The 27,318-nt window shown below is 37.2% G+C and overlaps 1 protein-coding gene across 2 annotated transcripts in view; it reads left to right on the top strand.

Moving 5' to 3' along the window:
• The window catches only part of LAMA2 (laminin subunit alpha 2), a 376,489-nt gene that overhangs the window by 111,097 nt on the left and 238,074 nt on the right, over positions 1-27,318 (top strand). For both annotated transcript variants that reach the window (XM_040599010.1, XM_040599009.1), the window contains exon 4: positions 6,396-6,638. In XM_040599010.1, the coding sequence (XP_040454944.1) occupies positions 6,396-6,638 (243 nt within the window). The remainder of the gene's footprint in view (positions 1-6,395; positions 6,639-27,318) is intronic.

Genomic DNA, 27,318 nt, shown 5'->3' with positions numbered 1-27,318 from the left:
ATTTCTAACTGAAACTTGGCTTGATTTGGAGACACACACCTTAGAACTTTTCAAGGTTTTCTATGGTAAAAATCTTACTGTTTTCCCCACAGAGTTCTGTGGACATCTTCTTTTGCGTGGCGTTTGTATCTACAGTTTTTCTGGGACAGATAATGCCCTGCTAGCTAGTAACCAAAATTGTTTGCAACACTGTGGAAAAAACCCCACTATGTTGGAATCAAGTGTGTGCATCTTTCAGCCCAAATTCCCCATCTGGTAGCAGCATTTCAGTTGGAAGCAGCTCAGATGAACAGGAGAGACATTGTCATTAGAAGGCAAACTGCAGCATGGTGGGAAGCTGTTCAGCTCTCTAAACTGATAAACTGATATTAGCTGAATCCTGCTAAATGGTGGTGGTGGGGGGTGTTGGTTGTTTTTTGTTGCTTTTTTTTTCCCCCCATGCCAACATTTTCAATTACGAAATTTCTAACTGTGAGCTGAATGTTTGAAACCATGGCCACTGTCTCCCAGGACAGTGATAGAAAAAGATACGTGCTACGTGGTTGTTTGAGGAATCTGGAGAGCCACTTAATTTCTAAATTAGGCTTTTTCTTTGAGTTGGATGTGAGACTAAAATGAGAATGTTAGTTGTTCTTAAATAGCCAATTGTTTGAAAATTCTTGAATCAAAAGAGTCAACTGTCTTTCATATAGGCACAAACAATAATCCATACGAATACATGTGAATTGAAATATGACTGACCACAGAGAATCATAAGCAATTGCTATCAGCCCTTGAAAACATGAGGAGCTGTTTCTCAAACCCACAAAACCTCAGCTTTAGCTCATTAGCAAAAGTAGTTGGATTTGGGCTGTTTCATGTTGTAAGCCTGTAGAAGAGGCTATTCCAAAACAAAAAGTAGTGCCAATGCGATATTTGAGATGCTTGATAGCCTGCATATATAACAACTATTTTTATACATGAGTGTAAAGATAGAAGTTAATGATCAAGCAACACTGTTTTGCATTCAGAGTTTGTATAGATCTGTAATTCCTGATGGTCATCCCAGGTGTTAGAAGTTACTGAATCTGGTGGCCTGATGGAGGCAAGGCTGCTGTGGCTCTGTCTTCATGTTCAGACGGTAGCAAAGCAGAGCTCATGTTTCTGAGAGAGTGAAGCACACACAGGGAGTAACATAAATAGATCACAGTGCCCTGTCAGCACCCACATGAACACAAACCAGCACAGGCTGCCTCACCCTGTTCTTCCTTTTCAGCTGATCAGGATTAAAGTCTTCTAGGGGCATCTATGGATGCATACACACATGCAACACTTCAGTAGCTGGCCCTAGATGATGTATCCGCTAGCTGGCCCCAGATTTCACTGGTGGCACTGGTTGCTGGCACCCAAACAAAAGAGCCTTGGAGATTTGCAGCCCTACTCTAATTGCTGGTGCTGAGACCTCTTCTACTTTCTGGCTAGTTGAGCTTGAAGTTAACTCTTGATCACACATAGTACCCACTCAAAAGTGGGAGCACACCTAAACGGAAGATACTTAGGATTTAATGAGAAAATGGGACACACTTCAGTGATTGAGGTCAGGACAAACATGCTGACCAGCTAGGTATTTACAGTTAACTTGTTCCTTTTCTCTTTTCTTTTTCCTTATGCTTGTTCCTCCCTGATCCACCTTGATCCCTCCCTTTCCCCGCCTTTATCCCCAAAATGTTTCATAGTAAGTCTCATTAATTTACAGAATCCCCTTAACCCATCCCATAATAAATTTCACACTGTCTAAAAATGTTCTTTCCCCTGCTTCTCTTAATGAGTTGCACCCCCCTGTAGCCAATAACACCCATTAGCCCAAAGGCCATTCTGAGACAGCTCTCAGTTGACTCATCTGAATGGATTTCACATTGGGACAGGGGGTGTTTGCAGTGCTTTGCTGTCCCTAACAGCACTTTTAAATGACTGGTTAAATGAATGTATGGGATGTTTAAAGCCACAAGTTTTAACAGTATTTTCACCCTGGTCCAGCTTCTGCATTCTCAATAAAAGAATACCATGTCTACGTGACCACTGAACTGGAATAATAATCAATGTAATATAATTACGGTAAATAAGCAGATACACAGTTTACACCAGATTGCTGATTGAAGTCTCTATTAGAGCTGTTAACATTCTTCTGTTGAGAAAATGAAATGGAAATACTTCTGTAGAATTGTGTAGTACTGTATTTTTTCTCTGATGATATTCTGGCTTACATGAACAGTTTCTAACTGAAGGATTTATTTTTTAAATAGAAGTGCAGGTGGGAGTCAGGCGCAGTGAGATTTCCTGCTTCACTAGCTAACCCTGTGCAGATTAATGATTCACTTCAGCTCTTTCTGAATAATATTAGTGTAGCAAATTATCCTGTATAGTAGGACGCACTTTTCTATGTCTTAGGAGGCATTCATAAGAAGATACAGTACTATAACTTATGAAACTGTTCCTCACAATATGTGCTTTGCAGATCTTACTGCTGAGACTATTACCAGTGAAAATGAGACCCAAGACTCATTTTGTTTCTCATCTTGAGGATTATGTTGTCTGTAATTTGGGAAAGGCTTAAAGGGCTATTTAGACTATTTCCCTCCCACTCCCATAATTACACTGTGGTCATATGAGCAGAGCAAGTAGAAAAAAGCACCAGCTGCACTTCGGCAGCTGTGTTAATGATCTATTACATGCTACTAGGCAGCTTGGTATTGCTCTGTTTTCACATTTGTATCAGCAAGCTCTGTTTCTGCAGGTTACGTTCTGTTTGACTTGTACAAAACCAGATGTGCTCGAAGATTGTACAATTATGACATCGGTTGGCATGTGTCATCTTATTGATGCTAGTTGAAAAGTAAATGAGGCATGCTCTATCAATTTTACCCTATGGAAATAGAAGCTCGGTGTTACAGTTTCCAAGTAGGCTTCAGAAAGCTAAGCAGGTTTGCTTTTTTTGATTGTAGAAACAAATACAGCAAAACTCATGATACTTGAGACTGCATTGGTAATAGTATTCTCATGCCACTACGCTCCTTTTGGTTGTATTGTAGTAACCAGAACACTATTTGCTAAGGAACTGCACAGTAAAAGAAAGGTTCCTCTTGTATCAGGAGAAAGACAATTTGCCAGTTGGTTGGAAAGTCAGTGTTGCTTCCATGACATTGACTTGCTTTGAGAATCATCATACAGCTGCCATTAATTTTAGCCTGGTTTTTGTGCACTGGCTACTATTGTGAAATTGCTTAGAAAGCAGATTAAAGCATGGAATACACTGTTGTCTGTGTCATAGCACAGTGATGAGCTGGTAGTGACTATTGTAGCTTTCTAAGCTGGGACAACCGTCTTCCTAATTCATGCTAAAGCTCTAAAAATCTAGCTGTCCCCTAAATAAAAGGTGTTTCTAAGAAGCACGGGTAACATCTCTACTTTCTTCAACCTAGCCTTAGTGAGAAAAATGAGGAATAATATCAGCCAGGTCATGTTTTTGATGCATGTGCTTGCTCATCTTCCCTTGACTGCAATTAGCATTAACAGTCTAACAACATTTGAAAATTCTGGTCTTCAGTTCCAGCTCTGTTTCTCTGCCCAGGAAATAATTTTGTTTTATACAAAACAGTCTTTCAGTTCCTCATGAATAGAGACTTGAAAGAGAAAAGAAAATGTTTCACATGTCAGTGGGCTGCAGATTGCTCAGTGCTGTTGTAGAAGCCGCTAAAGGAACTCTCAGAGGCTGGGACAGTACTAGTCTGGATCAGCCTGATCGCTGATTCTGTAGTGGTAAAAACCAGCTCTTCATGTGTACTCTTTAATTTATGTTAACAAGCATTTTTCCTTGTCAAGTTTAAATTAAGAGTCCACCCCGCTATAACTATGACTTGAAATACGCTGTTTCCTCTCCACTGCTTTTTTAATAAAATTTTGTTGCAGTTTCATTTGCAAAGTATGCTAAAAATAATTAAAGCCAAAGGTGTATAATAAATAGAAGTCAAACAGTATGCTATCCTGGAAGGTAAGAAATGAGACTTCAAACAAATCTTCAGCAGAATGTGCAGGAAACGTTACTGAAATAGGGCTCTAATTTGAAAAGTCACTGTAGAAAGTTTCACTCTCCCACATAGCCTAGTATTTCAAAGCAAGCAAACAAAAAGCCACTTCTGTTGATTATGCCCCTTGGCTCCACAAAGCCAATGCATCCAAGATGTTTGCAGAGCTAAATGGTTTTTTGCAGTGTTTAACACTGAATCTTCTGTGAAGTTTTGAAGATTTTAGGACTTCCACAAAGGAAACTATGTATGCACGCCTAAGATTATGAATTTGTTGTCAGCTATGTTCTAAAGCACAGATCTTCCACAGTAGAAGCCCTAGTAATATGTATAACCTTAGCTGTTAACCATTCAACATATAAGGAATAGTCTTAATATGAGAGCTGGGGTAAAACACTTATTTGATTATTTTTTTTTTTAAAGTATTTGGAAGTAGTCTAGAATGAAGTCTCTATTCTGGACAGCTGGAGCTGAAAGTTTATGTGGCTTGACAAGATTATGCTGGTGTAAAAATTATATGTTGGATTCTTTATTCATGCAAAGGACGATGTACAAAGTAACCCTTGATAAGCTAGTTCCTTTAAAATATAGCTGTTGCTCATTACCTCCCTCAGAAAATAATAAATAATTAAACACTTCAGCTATTTTCTTTCATTTCAAAGAGCTTAAGTGGGAGAGAACAGTTTGGAGAGGTATGTTAATGTTGTGTTTTTCTCTGTTTATTGTAAACAGTATTGGTGACACTGATCTAGTATAGTTACAGCTATAGTTACTTGTGACCACAATGGAATATATTTGTGAATGTGTTTAAGAGGGGAAAGGGCATTTTGTGAAACAGGACAGATTGTTGTATGATTCCTGTTGAAACAATGGAATGAAACACATTTTTCTGCTTGTCTCTGGAGATTTTCTTTTATACTATTGAAGAAAAACATTGATAACTTAAGGTAATCCTCTATGAATGCAGTTACACACGTGTTTTTCAGGTCGCAATAAACACAGCCTCACCCACTTCTTATTCCCGCTGAAAAACTTCCGTTGTTAGTGATTTGACTTCCTGACTGAAGCTGTTGTGGATCTTACCACGTTCTCGGCATCTACACAGAAGGCGGGAATGATAATTGGAGATAAACATATTTTTTTCCTACTGTCATCAAATGCACTGTAGTATTTGCTGTACTCTGCCACTTAATATAGTTTCTATTTTATAATACCGGTGTATAATAGTATTTTATAATACTATTAAAAAAGCAGTTTGACTCTTGTTACTCTTTCTTTCATCAAATACAGTAGGATCTTTCACCAGCGTTACTGATTGTCTAGGTATTCACAACAGATTTTGTGTGGACTGAGTCTGAATCATGCAGCTTCTTTACAATGACTGTCCAGTATAGAAAGCATTAAGTGTTAAATCAACACTATACTGCTCTCTATGATACCCTCTGGCATCCTTATGTGCAGACTCATAGCACTGCATCTTAAAAATATTAAATTGGTATATGTGCTGCTTTTGTAATGGAAATAGCTTTCCTTTTCTTTCCTTAGCTTCAGTTCTACGTTTGTGCATCTAGACATTACTAGGTTAAAAAACCCACACCAAACCAAAACTGCATCACTAATGTCATTCTGCAATTGCAAATGCGTTGTTTGTGGCTTGCATTCCAGCAGGCTTGTAAACAGGAATAAGCCTTGATAAATCAATTGAATAGGCAGGTGAAATGGACCATAATGAACATTGATTACATGCTTACATTCTGTTTACAGTGATATTTGATGTGTCTCTGTCCTGTAAAGCTTATTTATGGCCAGAGTGCCAAGTCATATGATTGAAACTAGAATGTTTTATGGAATAATTTCAGCATGATGTGATTAGCTTTTAATACTTTAAACCTATGGCTTCTTTCTTAACAGCAATAACATTCTTACAGTTCGGCAACTCCTAAACATTGCAGATAGTGTATGTCTATAAATACACATACAGAAACAAACCCACTTCTAGAAACTGAAAATACTTGAAAACAAACTTTGCAACCGTTTGGCTGAAACTGCAGTTTAGCAATTACATACTAAGTTAGGTGTCATTTAGAGTGCTTTTTAATTCTATTTTCAAAGTCTCCATTGGCCTAATGCAACTCATTTGTTTTCAGAAATGTTAATGGAGAATTTATTTCTGTAGTTAGAGTTTCGATGGAATCTGAGGTCATATTTCATATTTTTGGTCAGGAAATTCAACATTGTCATATTTACTGTTCTTAATTTGGTAATTATTAAGAAAACAGAGTGAATTTATAATTATCTGTTTACATATATTTTAACAATTTGTCGGTTTTCCAGGTTTTCCAGATTGCGTATGTTATTGTGAAAGCAGCTAACTCACCTCGACCTGGAAATTGGATATTAGAGCGTTCGCTGGATGGTGTCGACTATCAACCATGGCAGTATTACGCTATCACAGATAGTGAGTGCCTGACACGCTACAACATTCATCCCCGTCCTGGAACTCCATCCTATATAAAAGATGATGAAGTCATATGCACTTCTTATTATTCCAAAATACATCCTCTGGAGAATGGAGAGGTAAGATCAGATGTTATTACATGCACCATTACCTGACAGAAAAAAAAATCACCCTTTGCTTAATTGGCAAATATCTGCCTTGAGCAGACAGAGTGTTTTGGTATGCTTGAAAACTGAGGAGAGGTAGTCTACTTGCAATTTAAAAACCTCATCTTACTTGGTCCAATATAAATGCATACAAGGTACACTCTAATAAGCATATTCTGCAGAGTAAACCAAGAGATAAAAGAGTTATTAGGTGGAAGTAGGCACTAGTACTTTCAGACAACTTTAAGTGCTTGAAATATGTTCCCATGTCATTTACAAAGGTGAGAATACTGAGAAAAATCGTGAACCCAGTGAAGTCATTAAAGACTGAGTTGTATTTTCGGTCCCTGTGTATAAGCTATGATGTTAAATGTTAATGATTTTACTTAGAGTTTAATTTATTGCATATAAGAGCTTGTAACTGACCATCTGCCCCTGCATATACCTATTCATTCTTGTCCTGTCAGAGGCCTGTGCTATTTCAGTGTGAGTCCAGGCACATGAATCACAGACCAGTCATTTGTTTTAACTGTGAGGGCGTAGAAAAGATGTGGTGGAGGACAGAATGAGGATCTGTGATTGAAAGAACAAGGTAAATGTGACGACTGTAGCTGAAAATACAGTGTTTTTGGCCTCTTACAGTGGAGAGAGGGAAAGCCGTGTGTACTAAATTCCAACTGTATATTTTTTTCACATTTTTTTCCGATGCTTGCTTTGCACACGGCTTGGTAATTCAAGGAAGTAACATGACCTGAATGTGAAGATCTGAAGTGTTTATTTATTTACAGATTCTTTGATGTCTAATGATATTCTGTGAAATTTTAGCTTCAATATTGATCCTTCCATTAATTTTTTCTGTTCCACTTTTTAATGGCTTATCTCCATATGAAGAGGTACACACTTACTCTCTTTTGTTCCTCTGCATGCAAAATAACATTCACATACAAAATTGCTAATACAATTATTTTTGAGTACTGGATATATATATGTATAGTTTGTTTATATTTACAGGAAATTTCCAATGCCAGTTGCAAAAATAGAGAAATACAGCTTTCAGTGAAAATATCCTGCTGATATCCTTTAAAAAGGTTTCTAAAGGAGTCTCACATGAGTTACCAGATACAAAATTGGTTGCACATCTAGGAAAAGTCATCACAAATACTTTGTGCTTGTAGTTGTATCATTTGCACTGGCATCATTTGAATGGGTATTAGTTCTTCTAAAATCTAGCAGGAGCAGATAAAGTGATATTAAGAGAAATGGTGCATATATGTTTTCAAAACATTTCCAACTGGGTGCTTTTTAAGTGGTGAACAGAACAGGAGTTAGCAGTTTTCCACTGGCGAAGAAATTTTCTACAGGGAGAACATGTCTGCACTGAAGATACAACGCCAAAGTAATTATTCCAATATTTAATTTAATTTACGTGGTTCAATTTCTTTATCTAATTCTCTTCTGGTATTGATTCCAGTAGTCTGCTGTCCTCTTGGTTAAACCAGTGCATCCTTGTATTCTTCATTGGCTGAGTTTAATAGCAAAGGGCTTTTATTCAGCATGCCGGTATATATCCGTGGCTGAAACATTGGCTTAAGGCCTGCTGAATTGAGTGGAACTTAATTCTGATCTTAAGTGTGCAATTAATAATTTTTAACTTGGCCTGATGTGCTGTAATTGGTGCTCTGTCCTGAACCTAGTAAATGACCGTCATCTGATAAAGTTTCTTTAAACAGGAAATAGACTTTGAAGGGAGGAATGCATCTGTTCCAGTCCACTTGGAACAGGGGAATTGTTAGATCAGGCATACTCTGTGAAAGGCCTATGATTTAAGACACCCTAAATTAATCTTACCTCACACAGGTAGTTATTGATCTGAGATATGGCCCTAATAGAGAGAGAATATCTTGAAGTGAAAAGCCAAAAGCTTAACTTTTATAGTGGCTGGAAGAGTATCATTCCACATTAATTAATCAGCTTACATTTTAGCAATATTCTTTTCATAAGTAAAACACTAGTTTCATCTGTCTGAGCAGCTGTAGACTGCATTACAAAATATGTAGCATTAACACAGAACTAACCCAGGTTAATTCTTTTTCATATTTAATCAAACACGTAACATGAAAAATAATACAATTTATACCAATGTCAGATTTACTCGTAATTGTTTTGTAGGCGGTATTTGCCTGGTTCCTGGTCTTTCAGTGGAACTACATCTGCATATAATTTATTTTTGTTCCAGGGTAGGACTTTTGTTTTATGTGTCAGATATTACAGACATTTCGTAAGACTGACAGAGTTAAGAAATGTACATGACATAGCTTTCTTTTGCTGCAAAACCCATGAGCTGTTTAGACACACCATTCTGCCGTACCTCAGGAAACCTGATGAAGTATAGAAGGAGCATAGGTTGGCAAGCCAGTGCCAAAGTCAAATCTACACCTACAGTAGTGTCATAAGTTAAAATCTGTCATCTTCAAAAAAGCAGAATATGTTCTTTTGATGTATACTTTCAACAAACATTTTAGTCAATGGTTTGATTGATTAGAGTATATCCAGAAATGTTAATTCTAGGCAAAATATTTTTGGCATTTCATAGTGTCAGTACCTGCAGCAGTAATATTCCTGTGGCTAATCACAGAATTAAACCCAAGAAGAACTGGAACAACAACAGCAAAAAGACAAAAACCAAACAAAATCCCCATGTGATTTATCTTCAGGTCAGTGTAACTAGCCCAAGTTTAAGTTTTCGTAGTCAAATGTGAATAAACAATCTGTGGACCAAGATTTATTTGCATAATGCATTAATGGAAAATGTATAATGATAGCTTCTGAATGAACAAAACTGAGAAATTCTCAAATAAGGAAATTTCTCTAGAAGTGTAGACTTGAATGCAGAAAGATTGTTAGCATTCCAGTTTCTATACTGTTGAAGATCAGTGATACTTGAAGAAATCATAGGGAGAACAGTGTCTCTATATCACACTGGCAGAGGACTTTTAGCATTTACATTTCTGATACACCATCAATACATGTAAATGCTAAAGTTTCTCAAAATAGCATTTGAAAATTAAAAAGCAAGTTCCATTGTCTCAGTGTCCCCAAGACAGGAAAAGAACAAAAAGAAATGAAGAGATCAGTTGTATTAATGACTTACTAACTTTTACTGAATTGATGTTTCTTGCTTTAATTAGATTAAGTAATTTTTTTGGCTCTAACTGAGAAAGAGTTGTTTAAGGGTTAATAACTGGCCGGATGAGACTGCTATTTTTGGATAAAGAAGAATGCCCATTTTGTGACACTGTTGTCTTTATTTAAACACCATATCATAATGTTATTTCTTTTTTTCTTTATTTCCTTAGATGTTCATTAGGTTGAGAACTAAAAATTAGTAGGTTACCATAGTGATACTTTGCTTCATTTCCCTGACACAGGAGCCTCTGATGTTTGCATCTAATTTGTACCTGTTTTTATTGAAGTCTTCCTTCTGAGAGACTACAGTTTGTGTCACACCTTTTTTACCTCAATGACTAGGTAGATACAAAGATCTGGACATATCGTAATTTATTTTTTTTCGTGAGATGTATGAAGATATCTTTTATTAAATGTTTGTTTGAACTAATATGTATAGTATTTGTATTTGGATACGTAGGAATCTTCCCTCTTGCTTGCAGTTTCAAAGCTGGATCCTCGGAAGACTTCAGGTGCACCAGTTGATCACTATAACATGTTAGGAAAATTTATATCTTTTCTTAGATAATGACACATTTTACCTGAACTGTAGGTTGACAGGCAAAAAAATGTAGGAGGTTACATTTAGAAAAAGCATTCTTCAAACATACATAGATTCAGAGTATTTTGAATAGACTAGGAACAAATATTTAGGTAAAAAATCATTGGTTTGTTCTTTTTTTAATATAAAGTAATTCTTTGTGCAAGCAGAGATTGAAAGTCAAATCCAGTGAAGACAGTGGGAAGAAAGGTTTAATTGATCTCATGGGAAAACAGTTGATTCTTACCTACTAAGAAGTCAAGAGGAAAAAACTCTCCTATTCTGGGAAACAGTGAGTTTCTCTACAATGAAGCTTTCTGAAAGTATAAAAACCAAGAGGAAGAGTGTGACTTTATATTCCCACATTATTAAATCTTAACTGGGATAGCCAATGGACTCCCTGGTCCCTATTAGTGTCATCACATAAAGGAGTTCTAACAGAAAATTGTTTTTCAATAATTATAGTCATTACTGTTGTGTGGAAGGTATGTAACCTACAAGGAGAAGAAATCCCTCCCTCTTTGTGGGCAGAATCTGTCTTCAGAGGATGCTGCCTCAAAGGATATTCTTGCAGTTGAGTTTAGGTTACACAGAAGTTACAAATGATGAGCCTTATTTGTCAGTTTGGTAGGCGGATTTAATATAAAAAGGAGGGATTAAGAAAGGAGAAGTTGAAGTGGCTGTAGATGAGGAATACTTTTCCTTTTGAAAGGATTTGTGTGCGTAAGTGTGTGTGTATAGCTAATGGAAAAATCTCTTGGCAGAACACGGAAGTAACACTGGTCTCTTTCAATCCCAGTTGCCCTTTGTCAGAATTATCAGATGCTCTCCTGAAGTTCTCGCTCAGGGTAATATTGCTAACTTCCTAGTTATGTACTCTGCACTTGCTCTTAACCTTGTAGAGACTAGATGAACAAGCCAACAATGTTGAAACTCTTCCTTGGTGTTTTTGACTCCTACCCAAAACAGAGGTAGGTTAGAGTTCTGTCTTATACTGTCTGGCTTTTTCTTCAGGAAAACATTCACCATGCTTTTTTTCTAGACAGGGCAGAAGGGAGTTGAAAATAGTAACAATGTCAGTACTGATGGAGCATGTGGGGTGGGGTGGGGTGCAGTAGGGGAGATGAGTTGAATGTTAATTTATCCCAGTCCGTAATGAAAGCTTTTACATTTATAACGGGTTTTTTTTTGTATCTCATGCCTCCCTATCACCAGATACACTTGTGCAATTGTGAGCTTTTTGGCTTTCCATCACATGACTTGTTTTGGTTTATTTCATATTTCATGGAAGAATAAAACTGAGATGTAGATTAGCTGTGTCAGGATGCTGTGAACATCACTCCCCACTAATTGCTGCAATACTCATTTGGTATCATGAAAAGATATCCATAAATGTGTATCTGCTACAAATTGTGACTGATGAAGAAAATCATATGTTTGTAATTGTCCTAACAAGGCAATGGAGAGGTAAAATTTCAAGATTCAGTAAATATTTCCTGTTACTGAATAAGAGAAACACTCTCTGATCCTGTTGTGTGAGATGTTTTTCAAATGCTTTTTTCAGTTGCTAAGAATGATCTACCTTGACAGTTAGAGATCAAAAATTTGAAAGGTATTAGCCCTATATTTGAAGGAAAGTAACATGATTCTAGAAATGAGAATGCCACCTAATTGCAGTATTTCAAGTGTACCAAATTTCCAAAATGGTTGTGTAGATGCTCCAGATCAAACACAGCCCTGACTATTGCTTGTTTCTTTACAGCGAGCAGCATTTGTGAAGCAGTCAATGGGACTATCAGATAGTTGATATAACTATGATGATAATAACTATCAGACTATTTTTAAGGAGGTAAAATAGTTGCACATCTGTTATTTACACATTTTTGACTAGCACAGCCCAAATGGACCTTTTAAACGACTAATCATTGTTAAAGCACTGGGTCATTTGATTCAACAATGTCAGCCTACTTTCAGTATTACATTTACCATGTAGACTTAACCAAATTTTTTTTTTAAAAAAAAAGTTATACCCACAGAGGAATATGCAGTATTTTTGTAATTTTGTTTTTAATAAGTAAAGCAGTACATGAAAATGGATTTTAAAATAGCTTAGATATTAGAGCTCTATTTTATATCCAGCACATTTTCAGCTCATGGGATTTCCTTATCCTGATGTATTTTGCACCTTTCATACTGTTGATGTATCCATATTCCAAATGCTTTTCCATTTGACCATATTTCCATTAGCTCAGACCCCTCTGGAGTTCTTACATTCCTAACATCCTTTGGGAGTTAGTTCCATTTATCTGGTACCTGTTGTAACAAGAACCACCTCCTTTTATTTCATTTCAAACTTGGCTACCACTGGTTTCGTTTGATGAACTGCAGTTCTTGTACTGGCAGATTTGCTGAGGGGTCAATCTGTATCCACTTCCCTCATGTAATTTATAATTCTATAAATTTCTGACATATTTTTACTTGTCACCTATTTTCCAGTCTGAAGAGTCTTGCCCTATTCTGTTGTTTTTTTACACAGAAGGTGCTCGTTCATTTCATCATCATCTTGACCTTCTCTCAATTTTTTCCATTAATGATATGCTCATTTGAAGATGAGGTGACAATGGTATTCAAGGTGTGGGTGAACCATGGATTTATAGTGGTCTAACTATGTTTTCTACTTGTCATTTCTGAAAAGCTTGGTTCCAACATGCTATTTTGGATTGCTGCTGAGCATTGTTGCTTATTGAAGTCTAATGTTTTCTCTAGGAAAAAAATAATAAATGCATCACTTAAAAATACTAGTAGCTTACCCCTAAATTCTGTATCACTTCTGCCTTACTGGCTTCCTTTCCAGCTTCAGGTGTTAAAATTCCCTCTTAGTTTCCTTTCTCTTGCTGATCTTTTAATCCTTTTTCACATTTATGATGCCTACCTACCAGATCATATATATTCCTCTCTAATATTTTTATTTAGAGTAATTTTTGCTTCAAATTTACTTCTTCACTATATATAATTCTAAGAGGTTCACTTTTCTCACCTTTCCTACAATTCTTAAAGGACTGCAATATCAAAGCAGTGAATGAAGTGCAGATATTTGAATAGATAGAAAGACATGAGTATTTTGTGCTGAATAAACCACTTGAATGGACCATATCATACCTCACATGTCTGTATCAGTATCATTAGTGTGATTCTACTGCCAGAGTGATGCCAGGTATTAAATAGGACTTCTGTATGTCGTCTCTGTTCTGAAAGCATATGGTGTTCATGTAGTATTTGTGCAGGCCTTTATGAGAGTTTGTTACAACTTCCACAGCATGAAACCTTGATCCTGTTGTGTTGAAGAATTCAGCCCAGAGAAGGGTCATGTCTTTACAGTGGGAGGGATGTACTTGCAGATCATCTTAGCAAATTTCCAGAGGGGGAATTTCAGACATTGATTGCTGAGCAAGTGAGAATACTAGGCAGTAGATTCAATCAGTGCGGCCTCACCTTGAGTACTCTGTGCAGGTCTGGGCCCCACAATTTAAGATGGACGTGAAGGTCCTTGAATGCAGGCAGAGGAAGGCAGCAAAGTCGGTGACAGGGCTGGAAGGAATGTCCTAGGAGGAGCGGCTAAAAACTCTGAGCTTGTCTGCTTTGGAGAGAAGGAGGCTGAGGGGCAACCTCATTGCTCTCTGCAGCTTTCTGAGCAGGAGATGTGGAGAGGGAGATGCTGATCTCTTCTTCCTGGCATCCAGTGATAGGATGCTTGGGAATGGCTCAACAATGCACCAGGGAAGGTTTAGACTGGACATTAGGAAGAATTTCTTTACTGAGAGGATGGTCAAACACTGGAACAGGCTTCCTAAAGAGATGGACAGTGCCCCAAGCCTGTCAGTGTTTAAAGAATCACTTGGACAATGTCCTTAATAACATGCTTTAACTTTTGGTCAGCCCTGAAGCAGTCAAGCAGTTGAACTAGATGTTTGTTGTAGGTCCCTTCCAACTGAAACAGTCTATTCTAATTGAGCTTTCTCATTTCTTTTTCTTAAACACATATCTAGTGTTAAATGAAAAGTACTTGGCAATATTTTCAGAAAGATATTAACATTAATACACCATGCTTATGAAGTTTTTCTGAGATGACTACCTGTTGATCAGTAGTATTATTTCCATGTTCACAAAAGTGAAAATTAGAGACTGAAAGACTTTGACAAGAGCTGTCTGTGTGAACAACGGAGCCTAAGGTTCTCTGAGTCCCAATGCTAGCCTTTAACAAGAAAATTCTTCCTGACTACTATATGGCTATAGCCAGCACTAAGGCTGAAGCAGAGGACTGACAGGGAGGGGAGTTATGGTGGGAATTAAGTAACCTGTCTGCTTCCTTTTCTGCAAATGAGTTTTCCTGTCACTGTTATTACAGTGGTGAGAATGATACTGCAATGAAGGTGATCCTTCACTGCTGCTCCTTCAAACACTTAACCTCTTACTCCTCCTGTGATGGTAGCAATGGAAGTGTGAGGCCAAAAAAAAAAATGAATACTGTTTCTGTGGTAATAAAGGCTAGTCTGTATGAGCACATCCATTAGTCTTTATTTTCTTCAACTAAACATGTAAAGAATTAGGGTAGATTTAGATTAGTTATAAAGAAGAAATTCTTATTGTGGTGGGGCCCTAGCACAGGCTGCCCAGAGGAGCTGTGGGTGCCCCATCCCTGGCAGTGTTCCAGGCCAGGCTGGATGGGGCTTTGAGCAACCTGGTCTGGTGGAAGGTGCCCCTGCCCATGGCAGGGGCTTGGAACTAGATGATCTTTAAGGTCCCTTCCAACCCAAACCATTCTATGATTCTATGAAGAAGAATAAGCAGAAACAAATTCCTTGATAGTAATGTTTTGTTCACTTGCCATACAACTTGAATGCTAGTTCTGTGCCTCTTTTTAAATATGTCTCTGTGCTGCATTGAACCTCCTGCACCTCCCAGTAATTTGCTGTTTGCTGAGCTGGCCTCAGACCAATGATGCCAGGAGCATTAAATTCTTCTGCTTCCCAATGTTTGCTTACTAGTTTTCTCCTCTTCATATAGTAGTGCTTGTTCTGTTCACCGTAGTCTCATTAGTTTCCAGAGAAGGAAGGGAAGAAAAAGGGAATTGCAAATAGACTTTTACCTCCATTTTCCCCACAGCCAGATTTAACCCTTTTTACACTAGAAGTCTAAGACTCAATGCCAAGGAGGCAGAGGGTCAGAATTTTTGGAAGTAGTCAAAATTGAAAAGTATTCAGTTCATACTGAAAATTTTGTGATTACTTTTTTCCTAATAATGATACAGATGCTACAGTGTTTCTAAAAAAAATTGTAAAAGAAAAAAATACATAAGAATTTGTGCATTGTAGTATTAATACTGTCTCTATAATTCCTATTTTTAGATCAATCCCCTCAGTTCCTAACATGCATTCAGCATCTTGTCTTTATTGTGAAATCATTTTCTAGAGTCTGAACTGTCAGTTCTCCTTGAATAACAGTGATAGGTTTCCTTTTCAATAGCATGAGATACAGAAAAGGTATCTGTACAGTAAAAAGTAATGCCAATAATATCTCTCTCCATACCCTCAGCTGCAATCACCCTAGGCATTTCTCATGAGTATGATAAATTTCCATACATTTGATGTGTGTCTCTGTAAATTTCCTTAGAGTATTTGTGTTTATGGCATATGTTGTCTTGTAACAGTATTTTATTGATATATTGTCATTGCAAAATAAGGATGATACAAAAAACTAGGTAGCAGTCTATTCTTAATGGATGATACTGTTCAGAAATTGCAGCTGGTTCTACTTCCAGCATTACACTTTAGACAAAAACATTAGACAAAGACTAATGAATGCAGTCTGACTCAGAAATTCCAAAACAGGGTTCTGTGAACAACTTTCTTCAGCTTGACGTCTGAACAGTGAGAATAACAATAATTTAAAATTATTCAGATTTTTTTTCAAAATGGTGAAAGGGAAATTGTTATTTTTATCAATAAAAGTTGTTTGATGTGATGCAAAATGAAAAGATTTTATTCGGTCATTTTTTTTTTTAAAAAAGGCAGAGACATTGAAAACAAATTTCAGAAAACTGTGAATGGAGGACATGTGATAGTCTTTTGCCTGGAAAGCAAAAGAAAGCTTCAGCTGATAGAGATCTTATCACATTGCGGCCCTTGCATCCAGCATGTCCTACTTCCACAGTTATTTTGCATACTTTGAGTCAGGCTATCCAACCAAGTGGCATAGCTTCATTTTGTAAAAAATAATGAATCAGGTTTTCTCTGGACTGAAATCAAAGTGTCCCATCAGCTTAGGATCATTTTCATCTTCCTGCTGTTGTCTTCCATGCGCAGTTAGTATTTTGTAGTGGTTAGTAAAGGGCAAAGCCAACAGGATCCATAGATAAGTGGTATCTATTATTAAAGATCTTTCCACTGAAGTCAGTAACTCTTGGATCAGGTTTTCCATGGAGACTGCTTATCTCGTTTGATTCAGTGTTCCACCACTTCAGTGGTTAAACAGTCACTGCTTAACACTCTGGATTACATCATACTTTGTTCTCCTTATTGGTCTTCATTTATACTCTGTTTGCTTCCCCTCCCACCCCCGCTTTCTGTCTACAGCAGCTTCAAGAAGTCTTATGGTCAAGCTGTGGTTTTGTATAACATCTTTTTGTGTATATGATTAGTCTCAGTGAAATGACTTGTGAGTCTCCTTTTTTGAGTGTTTTGAAAGTACAACTTAGCCTAGAAAGTTACTTGTATCTACCAAGAAGGGATAGAATATTGATTTTCTTCAAGAATTTTGGCACGTAAGCTTTCTGCTGGTCCAAAATGTCCACTTAGAACAACCATGAAAGAAACAGTTTACGAAAAGAAAAAAAACAGAGTTGAGGTTTGGACAAAGATCCAAGTCTAGTTAATTTTGTAGCTTTTTGTTCTTTTCTCTCTTTTTTATTTGACTTAGTAAAACTGAACTTGAGTAGTTATTCTGAGGAAAAAAAATAAGACATTTAACAAATGACTGCCAAATAAATGGATAAATTTTACATATTCCATGTACACAATGCTGTTGCCTCTCTCATATAAGATTATAAACATTTCCTGATTTCCTAATAGACATTCATGGATATGAAAAGAAAAAAAAAAAAAAAGGAGGCATTGGACATACATGCTCAGTATCATAGGATAATTTGAAAACACATACAGAATTTAAGACAACTTTAAATGATTTTGTTATGCATTATGAGAATAGTCTTCACAGTAATTTATTCAAATCTTGTACAACTAATCTTGCAAGTCAGTAGTTTTAGAATTGCATTATAGCAATATTCGCTGTTAATTTTTGCCTGAAAAAAGAAAAGGAAAATTTACAGTAATGTTTTTAAGTTGATAGTTCATACTGAACTCGAGTTTCTGATATTTAATATTACAGAAAAAAAGAGTGGATATAAAATGTATAATGTACTTCTAAATGATGCACCAAAGAGGAAACAACTGTTGAAGACTACATATAAGTAGCATAGCAGTTTCCCATTATGTAAAAACAAGAGGAAGGGTATTTACTGGTACCTCTGTGTGGGCCAAGTTGGAATGAAAGTTTCTATTGAGTAGTTAGTGAAAGAGTCCACTTTTCTGTCTTGGCATGTCTTCTGTTCCTGAGCAGAAACTCATGTCTTAATTTCTACCATTCCTGGAAAAAAGGAAAAGCTGATTAATCATATGAATCATAAGACTTAAAAGTTGCAATGTACAATGTATGGGCTATACAGATCAGTCTTTCAATTTGAAGAGTTAAATTGATTATATTATTTACCTTCTTTCTTTATCATCCAGCGTATATTGATCACAGTGCTTACTGAAAAGAGGTGAGGGTTGCATATCTTTATATAGATCTATGGTAGGTTTTCCAAATCATAAAATAAGGAGTCCTGCCTGCATTTGTAGTTTATAACGCAACATACTCTTTTAGTGTTGCAATGTGTAATGGTACACTTAAGTCATGGTATTGATTTGTAATTACCCAAACATGTCTTCTTCTTGTGTCTGGAGTCTGATTTTTGGAAGTAGTAGATTCCATTCCGGCAGCAGAGCAAGAACACTGAGTCCTTGGTAATTTGGTGCGGTTTTTTTTCTTCTGTTTGATTAGGGGAACTGAAGATCCCCAGTGGGTGGTTGTTTTGAGAGTGGGGTAATTGATACTTGAAGACTGGACCCACACAACTGAAATATTAATAGAAAATTTTGCCTAAATGAGATACTACTTGTAAGCACTTTCCACTAAGAGGTAATAACACAATCATTTATTTACTTTGGCTATCTGTTGCTTTTGATGTAGGGTTATTGTTCTGAGATGAGAAAATCATAACACAATTTTATAAGGGGGGGGGTTTGGTTGGTTTTTTTTTTTTTTTTTTGAGTAGTTGTTAACAGTCATGGAAAATTACTGTGAGAAATAATAGCTTAATTCTTGTTTTTAATGAATCTGGTGGCCAAAGGCATAGAAGGGCTTATAGACTTGGTAAAGATGATAAGCAGCTGAGAGATGCAGAAATGAGAGAGGAAAAAGATTGTAAGGTAATTTAAAACCAGGTGCTGGGAGAAATCTAGTGAGTGCCTAGTTGAAGATGAATCATGCTTTAATGTTTAAAAACATTACAAATCTGTATTGTCAAAAAATGAATATTTCTTTTAAAGGTAGAATTTGTTAACATCCAGGTGGGCTACATGAAGGAATAATTTTGATCAATAAAATCTCACTGAAGCTAGGACATATGAACAGGTCAGCCTGAGGCCAAATGTAGGCATGCTTTCATGTCAGTGCAAAGGAATTTTATGTAAAAGAAAATAAAAACCAAACGGCATAGTTTACCTGGAGTTTTCAGTTTAAATGGTGACACAGAAAATCAATAGAAGGAAAGTTAGTCAATGAGACACTGTAATACCAATGGATAAATTGTTTGATGTCTAGACTTTAGAACACACAAATGAAGAAAGCATAGAGCCAAGCTGAGTAAGTAGGTGGACTGTATTAGCAAACATCGCTGTGTTTGAGAAAATTGGTATTTCATGCCTAAGTAAGAGTGGAAGAAGTTAGGACTGCAGTGATACTTAATGAAGGTGGTGAAACTAACCAAGGAGGCTGTGAATGGAAAAATGACGGGGAAAATAAACACCATAGTGAAAAAATAAACTACGGTTAGCTTCCCATAGGCTGGCTAACTGTCATGATGGAGTACAGGGAGATTTTTGAGCACCCTTAAATGTTCTTCCAAGAAGCAGTCTAATCGGAGAACTTAGAATATGGGAAGTGGCTCAAAATGTTTTGAGAAGAATGCAAGACAGGCTAGTTCAAAAAACTGTTATTTAAAGACTGTTCTGTAAAGTGGCAATAATATTCTCACTATTTGATATGCTCCTAAGAAAATTTGAAAAGGCATTCCAAAAGCTAAAGGTGGAAATATATTTTTATAAGTTTCCTTCTCAAGTGTGTAGGAGCTTATGTATGCTATTTATAAAAAAGAATAAATCGTAGAGCTTCCAAAAAAGTAGCAGGATAAAATACCTAAGTATATAATAGGCATTAGAAACCAAAAGACATCATATAAAAACATTTTGTCCCAGCAAGGAAAGTAGGAATTTTGCAAATGAGCATAAATTCACAGTAAGGCAAAAGAAATGGAAAGAACAAAAATACTGCCCTTCCATACCAAGAAAATGACTGTGCTGAAGCCCTAAAAAAACAGTATGAGAAGCTTTTTCAAGGACATCAGAATAATAAACCTGATAGGCAATTGAGATATAATAGAAGTGCCAAGGACAGTAGAGCCACAGCAGGTGAATTCTGTGGCTTGAGCTCCCTATGGAGGGACATAAAGTCGCCACAGTAGAGCTTTTCTTTGTTGTAGAAGAAGTTGGAGGAACTTCTGAAGGAAGAAGTTTTAAAAGAACAGTTTAAAAGCCCTGGCTAACTTGCTCACCAGCTTTTATTGCTGAGCATGATGTCATCTGGTAGGGAATATCCCTTTGGTTAGTTGGGGTCAGCTGTCCCAGCTGTGCCCCCTCCTAATCCCTTGTGCGCCCCCAGCCTCCTCGCTGGTGGGTGCAGCATGAGAAGCAGAAAAGGCCTTGATGCTGTGCAAGAGCTGCTCAGCAACAGCTGGAACATCCCTGTGTTATCAGCGCTGTTTTCATCACAGATCCAAAACATAGCCCCACACAAGGTACCATGAAGAAAATTAACTCTATCCCAGCCAAAATCAGTACAGTAGTTTACTATGCAGATCATATTATTTTATATCATGTATAATAAATGAAATCTGAAAAACCCAAACAGTTGAGAGTTTGACAAAATCCTGCTGAGTTTAGTTTTTGTAGCCAAAGTAAACCTGCAATTTTTACAACTTTACAACCATTAATGGTAGGAGCAAAGAACGAAATGTTTTCATGCATATAATTCTTTAATCTCCTGTGTTTTACAGAAGATATATACCATTCCTGGCTTGGCTGTTCATTCTGTGCTACTTAGAAATGGACTTTTTTCCCTGACTTATCTCATACTAGCTCCTGTAAAATATATCCAAGTCTGAAAAGATCAGGTTCAGAGTGGGAGAGGGATCAAAGTTTCTTGTATTCCACAGCTGAGTGTCCTATTTATTCTTTTGTTTTAAAACATTATAAATGGTATTAAAGTCTCTGAATGCTTACCATTTAAAGGGATCCCATCTGTTTTTAAAAGCGTTCATCAGTGTGTGTTCCAAATGATATGACACAGGTTTTGCTAGAACTTAGACTCCAACACTGTACGGTAATTGTAATGGGCTTTTCCACATATGGCTCCGCAGTGCAAAAAAGCCCAAAAAGTTTTGTTGAAATTTCCAGAGTTCAAAACTCTTCAGAGTTGTAGTTGAAAACAAGAATGTTGCAGTAATGTAAAGCATATTATTGTAGTTTATTTAATGATAGCATTCAGGAGCAGATGTACTTGTTTACTGTTTGAGCAGCTTAAATCCTCACATTCTCCCTCTTTTACATCAGCAGTTGTGTTTGGCAGCCCTTTGCAACTGCTTACAGCTGGACAAGTTCCTGTGTATTTTGTTTCTACTAGTCATCATTCTGTTCTGGCAGTAATTTGTTTGCAATTCTGCAGTGCACTCCACAGTGCATCTCATTCAGGAAGAAATCTAGTGGAAAGTGCCATTAATTTTTAGGACAATCATATAACAAATAAGGGAAATTGTAATATCTTGGTAGGAAAGTGGGGATAGGTGTTGGGGTTTTTTTTAAATATTCGGTTTGGCATAGTTAGAAGCCCTTTAGTTAAATCTGGGGATCAGAATGCTTTTTATTATAACCTGCAAGAAAACATAACTCTCCTATTTTAGTCATTGATTTGGAATTACTTGTCCCTTTCATGTTCATTATCCAAAAAGAAACATACTACTTTCAAAATTAGTAATGAAAAAATATCCCCTTAAGATATGTTTCATCTCACTTCAGTGCATTTAAAAAAAAATAGTATCATTTAGATTTTTATGTTGTGCTTCTTGAGTACTTGCGCAGAAAGTGTCTGACAGACCACTGTATTTCATCCTTTAAGCAGATAGGTGGGAGTGTTTAACCCAGTGATGCCAGTGTGTTTCACCTCTGGTGGATCCGAACAGAGACTAATGTAATTTCCAGAATTCCTTTGCACCTGGAGCTGCCATTGACATCAGCCATTGTGACTTCTTTTCTTATTCTAATCTGCTTGCTTAAGGGACACCAGGTTAGGCAGCAGCAGCTATATGACACTGACAAAAAGTAAATCATAATGACAGTGGTCATACACATTTTCAGACATCAGAGGTCAGATCTCTGTTGTGTAGTGAAATTTAAAACAGCTGTCAATTGATGGTTTAAAATCATAAGTCACCTGTGGTATTATGTGTTAGAACTTATAGCACATTGCCAATCTACCTGCTTATAGATAACTCCTTAAAATGTTGTTTCAGTGTGTTTCATCTTTGAAGCGTTCCTGTCAGAGCCAAGCCTTTAACTTTTTCTCCAGCTATCTTGTTAGTTATCACTGAGCACAAAATACCTTTTTACTGTATTAAGAGATGGCATTTCACTTGCGAGTACACTTTGAAGAGCCAGTAGAACACAAATGATCATCACTGTGTTCAAGTACAGTATTCCAAGACTTGAACCTTGTCTGAATCCCTTATGGACTGTAGTATGCATAACTGTTGCTGAAACTACAGCATAGTGTAGTGTTTCCACTTAGTTAAGACAGTAACAAAAAGAAAATAAAAACTTGAAGTGACAAACATAGTTTCTAGGTAATCAAATTCCTTATTATTTTTTGATTTATTAATAACTATTGCTCTGACAATAAGCAGTCTGTTTAAAAGTATACAAGATGATGTCTTTGACAAATTATTTCTTGTCCAAAAATGACAAGCTTGAGAATTACAGGAGCCATAGAAAAGCAGAGGCTAGAATAAGCAATTTAAGTTTCCAGTGAAATTGGAAAGAGGAAAATGACAAAAGCAAGTTAATCAGAACTGAAGATATGAGGCCTTATTTAGCTTAAGCTGTAGGGTATAGTTGTCAATGACACAATAGTATTTGCTAAACAGTTCGTTAAGCTGACATTTTCCTGTATTCTTAGGGGGAATGAGTTAGTTGAGATAGAGTTTGACATGCATAGCCCTTGACATTTTAATGCAAGTTTAAGCACTGCATTTCAAGCAGCTCTTGTACTCATTAGCAAGGCACACAAGGGAGTTGTGCTTTCACTTACTAAACCATTAATTTATTAAGATAGTGAGATATTTATTAGAAATACAGCAAACCTTGCCAAATACACTCCTTATATACAGTTATCATAAATATGTATTTATGATGAAAAAATGGATGCTGAGTTCTGGCATCTGCTTTGATCTACTGTTCTAGTTTTGAAACCAACTTTAACAATAGTCACGACTGCACTGCAAAAACTTAGAAAACTTTTGTCTTTAGGGTTTAAATATAAGATGCCTAGAGATTAACTAATCAACAGTAATTTTACATCTACTGCAAATGAGCTATTTGCAACAGATAAAGCTGGTATTGGGTAGGAGAATTAGGAGAGCTACTGAATCACCTGTGGAAAAATTGCTGTTCAGTATTGTCCATCTTCATACTGATGTGACTGCATAATTTGAAAATGTAAATCATGGAGAACCTTTCTCATTAAATCATTTAAAGACTGACATATCTGTCTTCTAGACTGCTGATTATCAAGTAGAAAGTCTTTTTGTGCAGGACAGAAGCTTTTCTCTCCATTACACTGCTATCTGAGGTTAAGTTTTAGTTAGAAATTGACCTTGACAATATTTTAGGTTCAGACCACTGCCTCACACAGAACATCAGGGTTGAAGCCCATAGCCTGGATAGATGTCATGTCCAAAATAAACTACTGAGTATTTGAACAAAGGAAGTTCTTTATCACTACTAGCCAAAAATTATTGTAGAGCGATGTTCCTGCTTCATCCTTATTACAAATTACACTAAGTAACCTTCACTTTGAATGAAAGAATTAAGTCTTCCAGTTTATCTAACATTCAGTATATAGATATGGATCAGTGAAAAGCATACTGGTTAGTGATGCTGTTTTCTTGGAAGGAAAGCGAACATAAAATCTCCATGCCATATAGCCAAACAGCTGGGGTTTTTTTAGATCCTACAAACAGCTTGAGACTGAGTGCACTCAAATTGTTTGGCAAAGTAACTAACTTGAAATACCAAAGCTCTAAGTAGAAAAATGCACCGCTTGGATTCATGCATGGATATTTTAAAATTGAGTGAGAACATTGTGCATAATTAAAATTCTTAAAATCTTTGTTGGAATGTGTTAATTTTAAGTAACTTAGCAGTTGATAATGTACCCTCATGCAAAGCAGCAGCATTTGTACTGTTGCATTAAGTAAAACAACAGAGGCAGCTAACATGTTGCATGCTTGTGTATTAGTTCATGTAGAAACGTGCACAGAAGGAGGAGTGGAAAGAGTAAGAGTGGGTTTGTGTGCAACAGTGGTGATGAGGCACAGTCCCCAGCACTACCTGGAGTAACTACCCCAGCACAGCAGAGCCCTCAAGTCAGGCTGAGTTCCAGAGGGAGGACACAGCTTTTCACCTCTGAGGCTGCAAGAACCTTGCTGAGGTTGAGGCAGAAGGAGATGGTGTCTGTGCCTGCAGAATAGTTGCTGTGGTTGAGGATTTTTGTCCCCAAATAAAGAACAGCAGGAGGATGTCAGCAGACTGCGCAACATCAGAGGTGACGAGAAAGAGATATACTAACTGACATTTTCTCTGCGACTTTGTAGCCTGAAGCCACCAATCTACAAAAATAGAGGTGGGCAGAGTCTGTGCCTGTTGGTTTAGTAGTGGAGACTCCCATGATGGTGAAAACTGCAAACTGGTGGCTTCTGATACCAGGAGGAAGGCTCCTTCTCTGCCTGCAGATGGGCAGCTACACAGTAGTTCAGTGCTTGGTAGCAGATAATGGGCTGGGAGCTCTCTTCAGTGAGATGTGAGCCAGCTGTGCCTAAGTCACCCAGGAGCGTGAGGAGGGAACAGAGCCTGACAGCAGTGGTGTACACCAAGTTGAACATAAGCCAGCAACGTGCCCTTGCAGCAACGAAAGCCAACGGTCTCCTGGCTGCATTAGTTAGAGTGTCACCAGCCGGCTGAGGGAGGTGATCATTCCCTGTCTGCTCAGCAGTGATGAGAGCTGTGTCCAGTTTTGGGCTCCTCAGTACAAGACAGACATCGACATGTTGGAGTAAGTCCAGGAAATGTCTGGGAAGATGATTAAGGACTTGGAGCATCTATCCTACAAGTAGAGGCTGAGAGGGCTGCAGTTGCTTAGCCTTGAGAAGTCTCAGAGAGATTTTATCGAAGTATACAAATACGTGGTGAAGTACAGGGTGATACTTTTCTCTGTTCTGAAGACCCGTTACATGTACAGTCTAAATAAGTGCCTGTTCATCAGTGAGATGAGACTTGTCTAAAAGTTCTGCCAAAAAATGGCAGAAAGTTTCTTAGGCTACATCTGTCACTTCTTAATAGCAGAAACCCAGTGAAATGTGTTGTGAAATTCTGGTCATATGACTGGATGGTCTGATGGTCATCTGGCTGGAGCACATCGCAAGTCCTCTCAGGTGTCTTTGTTACAGAAGCTAGGATCGGATGCATCTAAAATATTGCCCCAGTATCTGCAAAAGTGTCCATGCCCAGCAGCTGAGAAAGGTTGCTCTTTTAATTAATACCTGCCTGCCCTTAAAGGGTGTTGGAAAGAGGTGACAGAATAGGCATATCAGAAACAAGAAGTTGTTTAGGAATGACTGAGTGTTTATGGAAGAGAGGCACTATGGATTTAAGAATAATATTAAATAGAATAAGGAATTCAGCAGAGAGAAAACAGTGTATGAAATCTCCCTGAAATAAAATTCAGCGCCTGAATGGGGACAGCACAGGTTTAGTGGTGTATTAGCAACTGCCCAGATGGAGGTGTGCAAGTCAGTGGATCTTGCCAAAGGAAGGCTGAGAATATACTGTCAGCCTTCTGTAATGCTTTGGCAGACTGTGTAGGTGTCAGAATAGAACGTTGTGCAAACGAGTATTTCTTAAAGACCTGAATATTCTTGGTTCAGCTAGTAAAGGAACCCATGATTTAGTCCAAAACAGTGCAGAGATCCTGGTCAGGAGTATTAAATGTTGAACAATTGTTATGTAAAAATACCCAGAAAATACTCAAAATGTAACATCTCAAGGGAATAAAATCTGCCAAAGTACAAGGTAAAAATAGAAAAGATGGTCAAACAGATAAAAAAATTTCAGACAGCCTAGAGTTTGTTTAAAGAAAGCATTACACAGACATGCGTGCTACATTTAAGAATGGTTCCAGAAATCCTACAACATGCTTAAACCATACACTAAGGTAATAGATATTAAAAGTAAACTATCATTGTTTATGAATGGAAGGCATGTCTTTTTCTCCAAATGAGGAAAAAAAGGTAGGAAAGTAAGCTCCAGCAAAGGAGATGTTAAACCGCAATGAAGATACGAAAAAGATTCTGAGAGATTGACTATGAAGTTGAAATAAACCTTTTTTCAAACACATCAGATTCAAGAAGTCTGCCAGTGAATTGGTGGGCTGAGAGATGATCAAAGAGCATTCAAGGAAGATAAGGTCATTGCTGAAATACTGAATTAATCATTTGAATCAGCTTTTGCTATAGAGACTGTCAGGAAGGTTTCTGCACTGGAAACATTATTTACAGGAGAGGAGTTGGAGAAGCAGTCACAAACTAGGCTGTTAACTGAAGAGGTGCAGACATAATTGGTAAATCGGGTAGTGAAAATGAACTCATGGCTAAAACAGGTGAATTACAACAGTTATTATTTAACCCCTTAGTCTCAGTAACTGGGGGGTGTGGGGTGTCAAATGGAACAGCTTTTTAGAAACATTCCTTAGAAATCCAAGGAAACTACAAATCTGGAAGCTTGGTACCTGTGCCAGTCTAATTAGTTATAAAGAAAAGTATTGAAGTATAGCGCTGATAGAAATATATATTTCTTTGTTCAACTTAGGAACTATGAGTTAAGTAAGAGGCAGGTTTAAAACAAGTAAAGGAAGAATCTTTTCCCCAATGACCTGTAAATTAGGTAGAAAATTCCTATTACGTGGTGGATGTAGATTTTAAAGGTGACCTGGATTTAAGGTGAGACTGAGTAAGGTCATGGAAATGCTTTGAGGCTTTGAGTTACCAAATATATGGTAACTAGCTATAGCTCCAGAAATCCCTGAGGAAGTAGTATGTATGCTTCGTTTCATCTTACTGTTAGCATG

This window comes from Falco naumanni, chromosome 6 (genome assembly GCF_017639655.2).
Source record: "Falco naumanni isolate bFalNau1 chromosome 6, bFalNau1.pat, whole genome shotgun sequence".
Lineage (NCBI taxonomy): Eukaryota > Metazoa > Chordata > Aves > Falconiformes > Falconidae > Falco > Falco naumanni.
The sequence above is the reverse complement of the archived record's forward strand: the minus strand, read 5'-3'. Positions and strand labels throughout refer to the sequence as shown.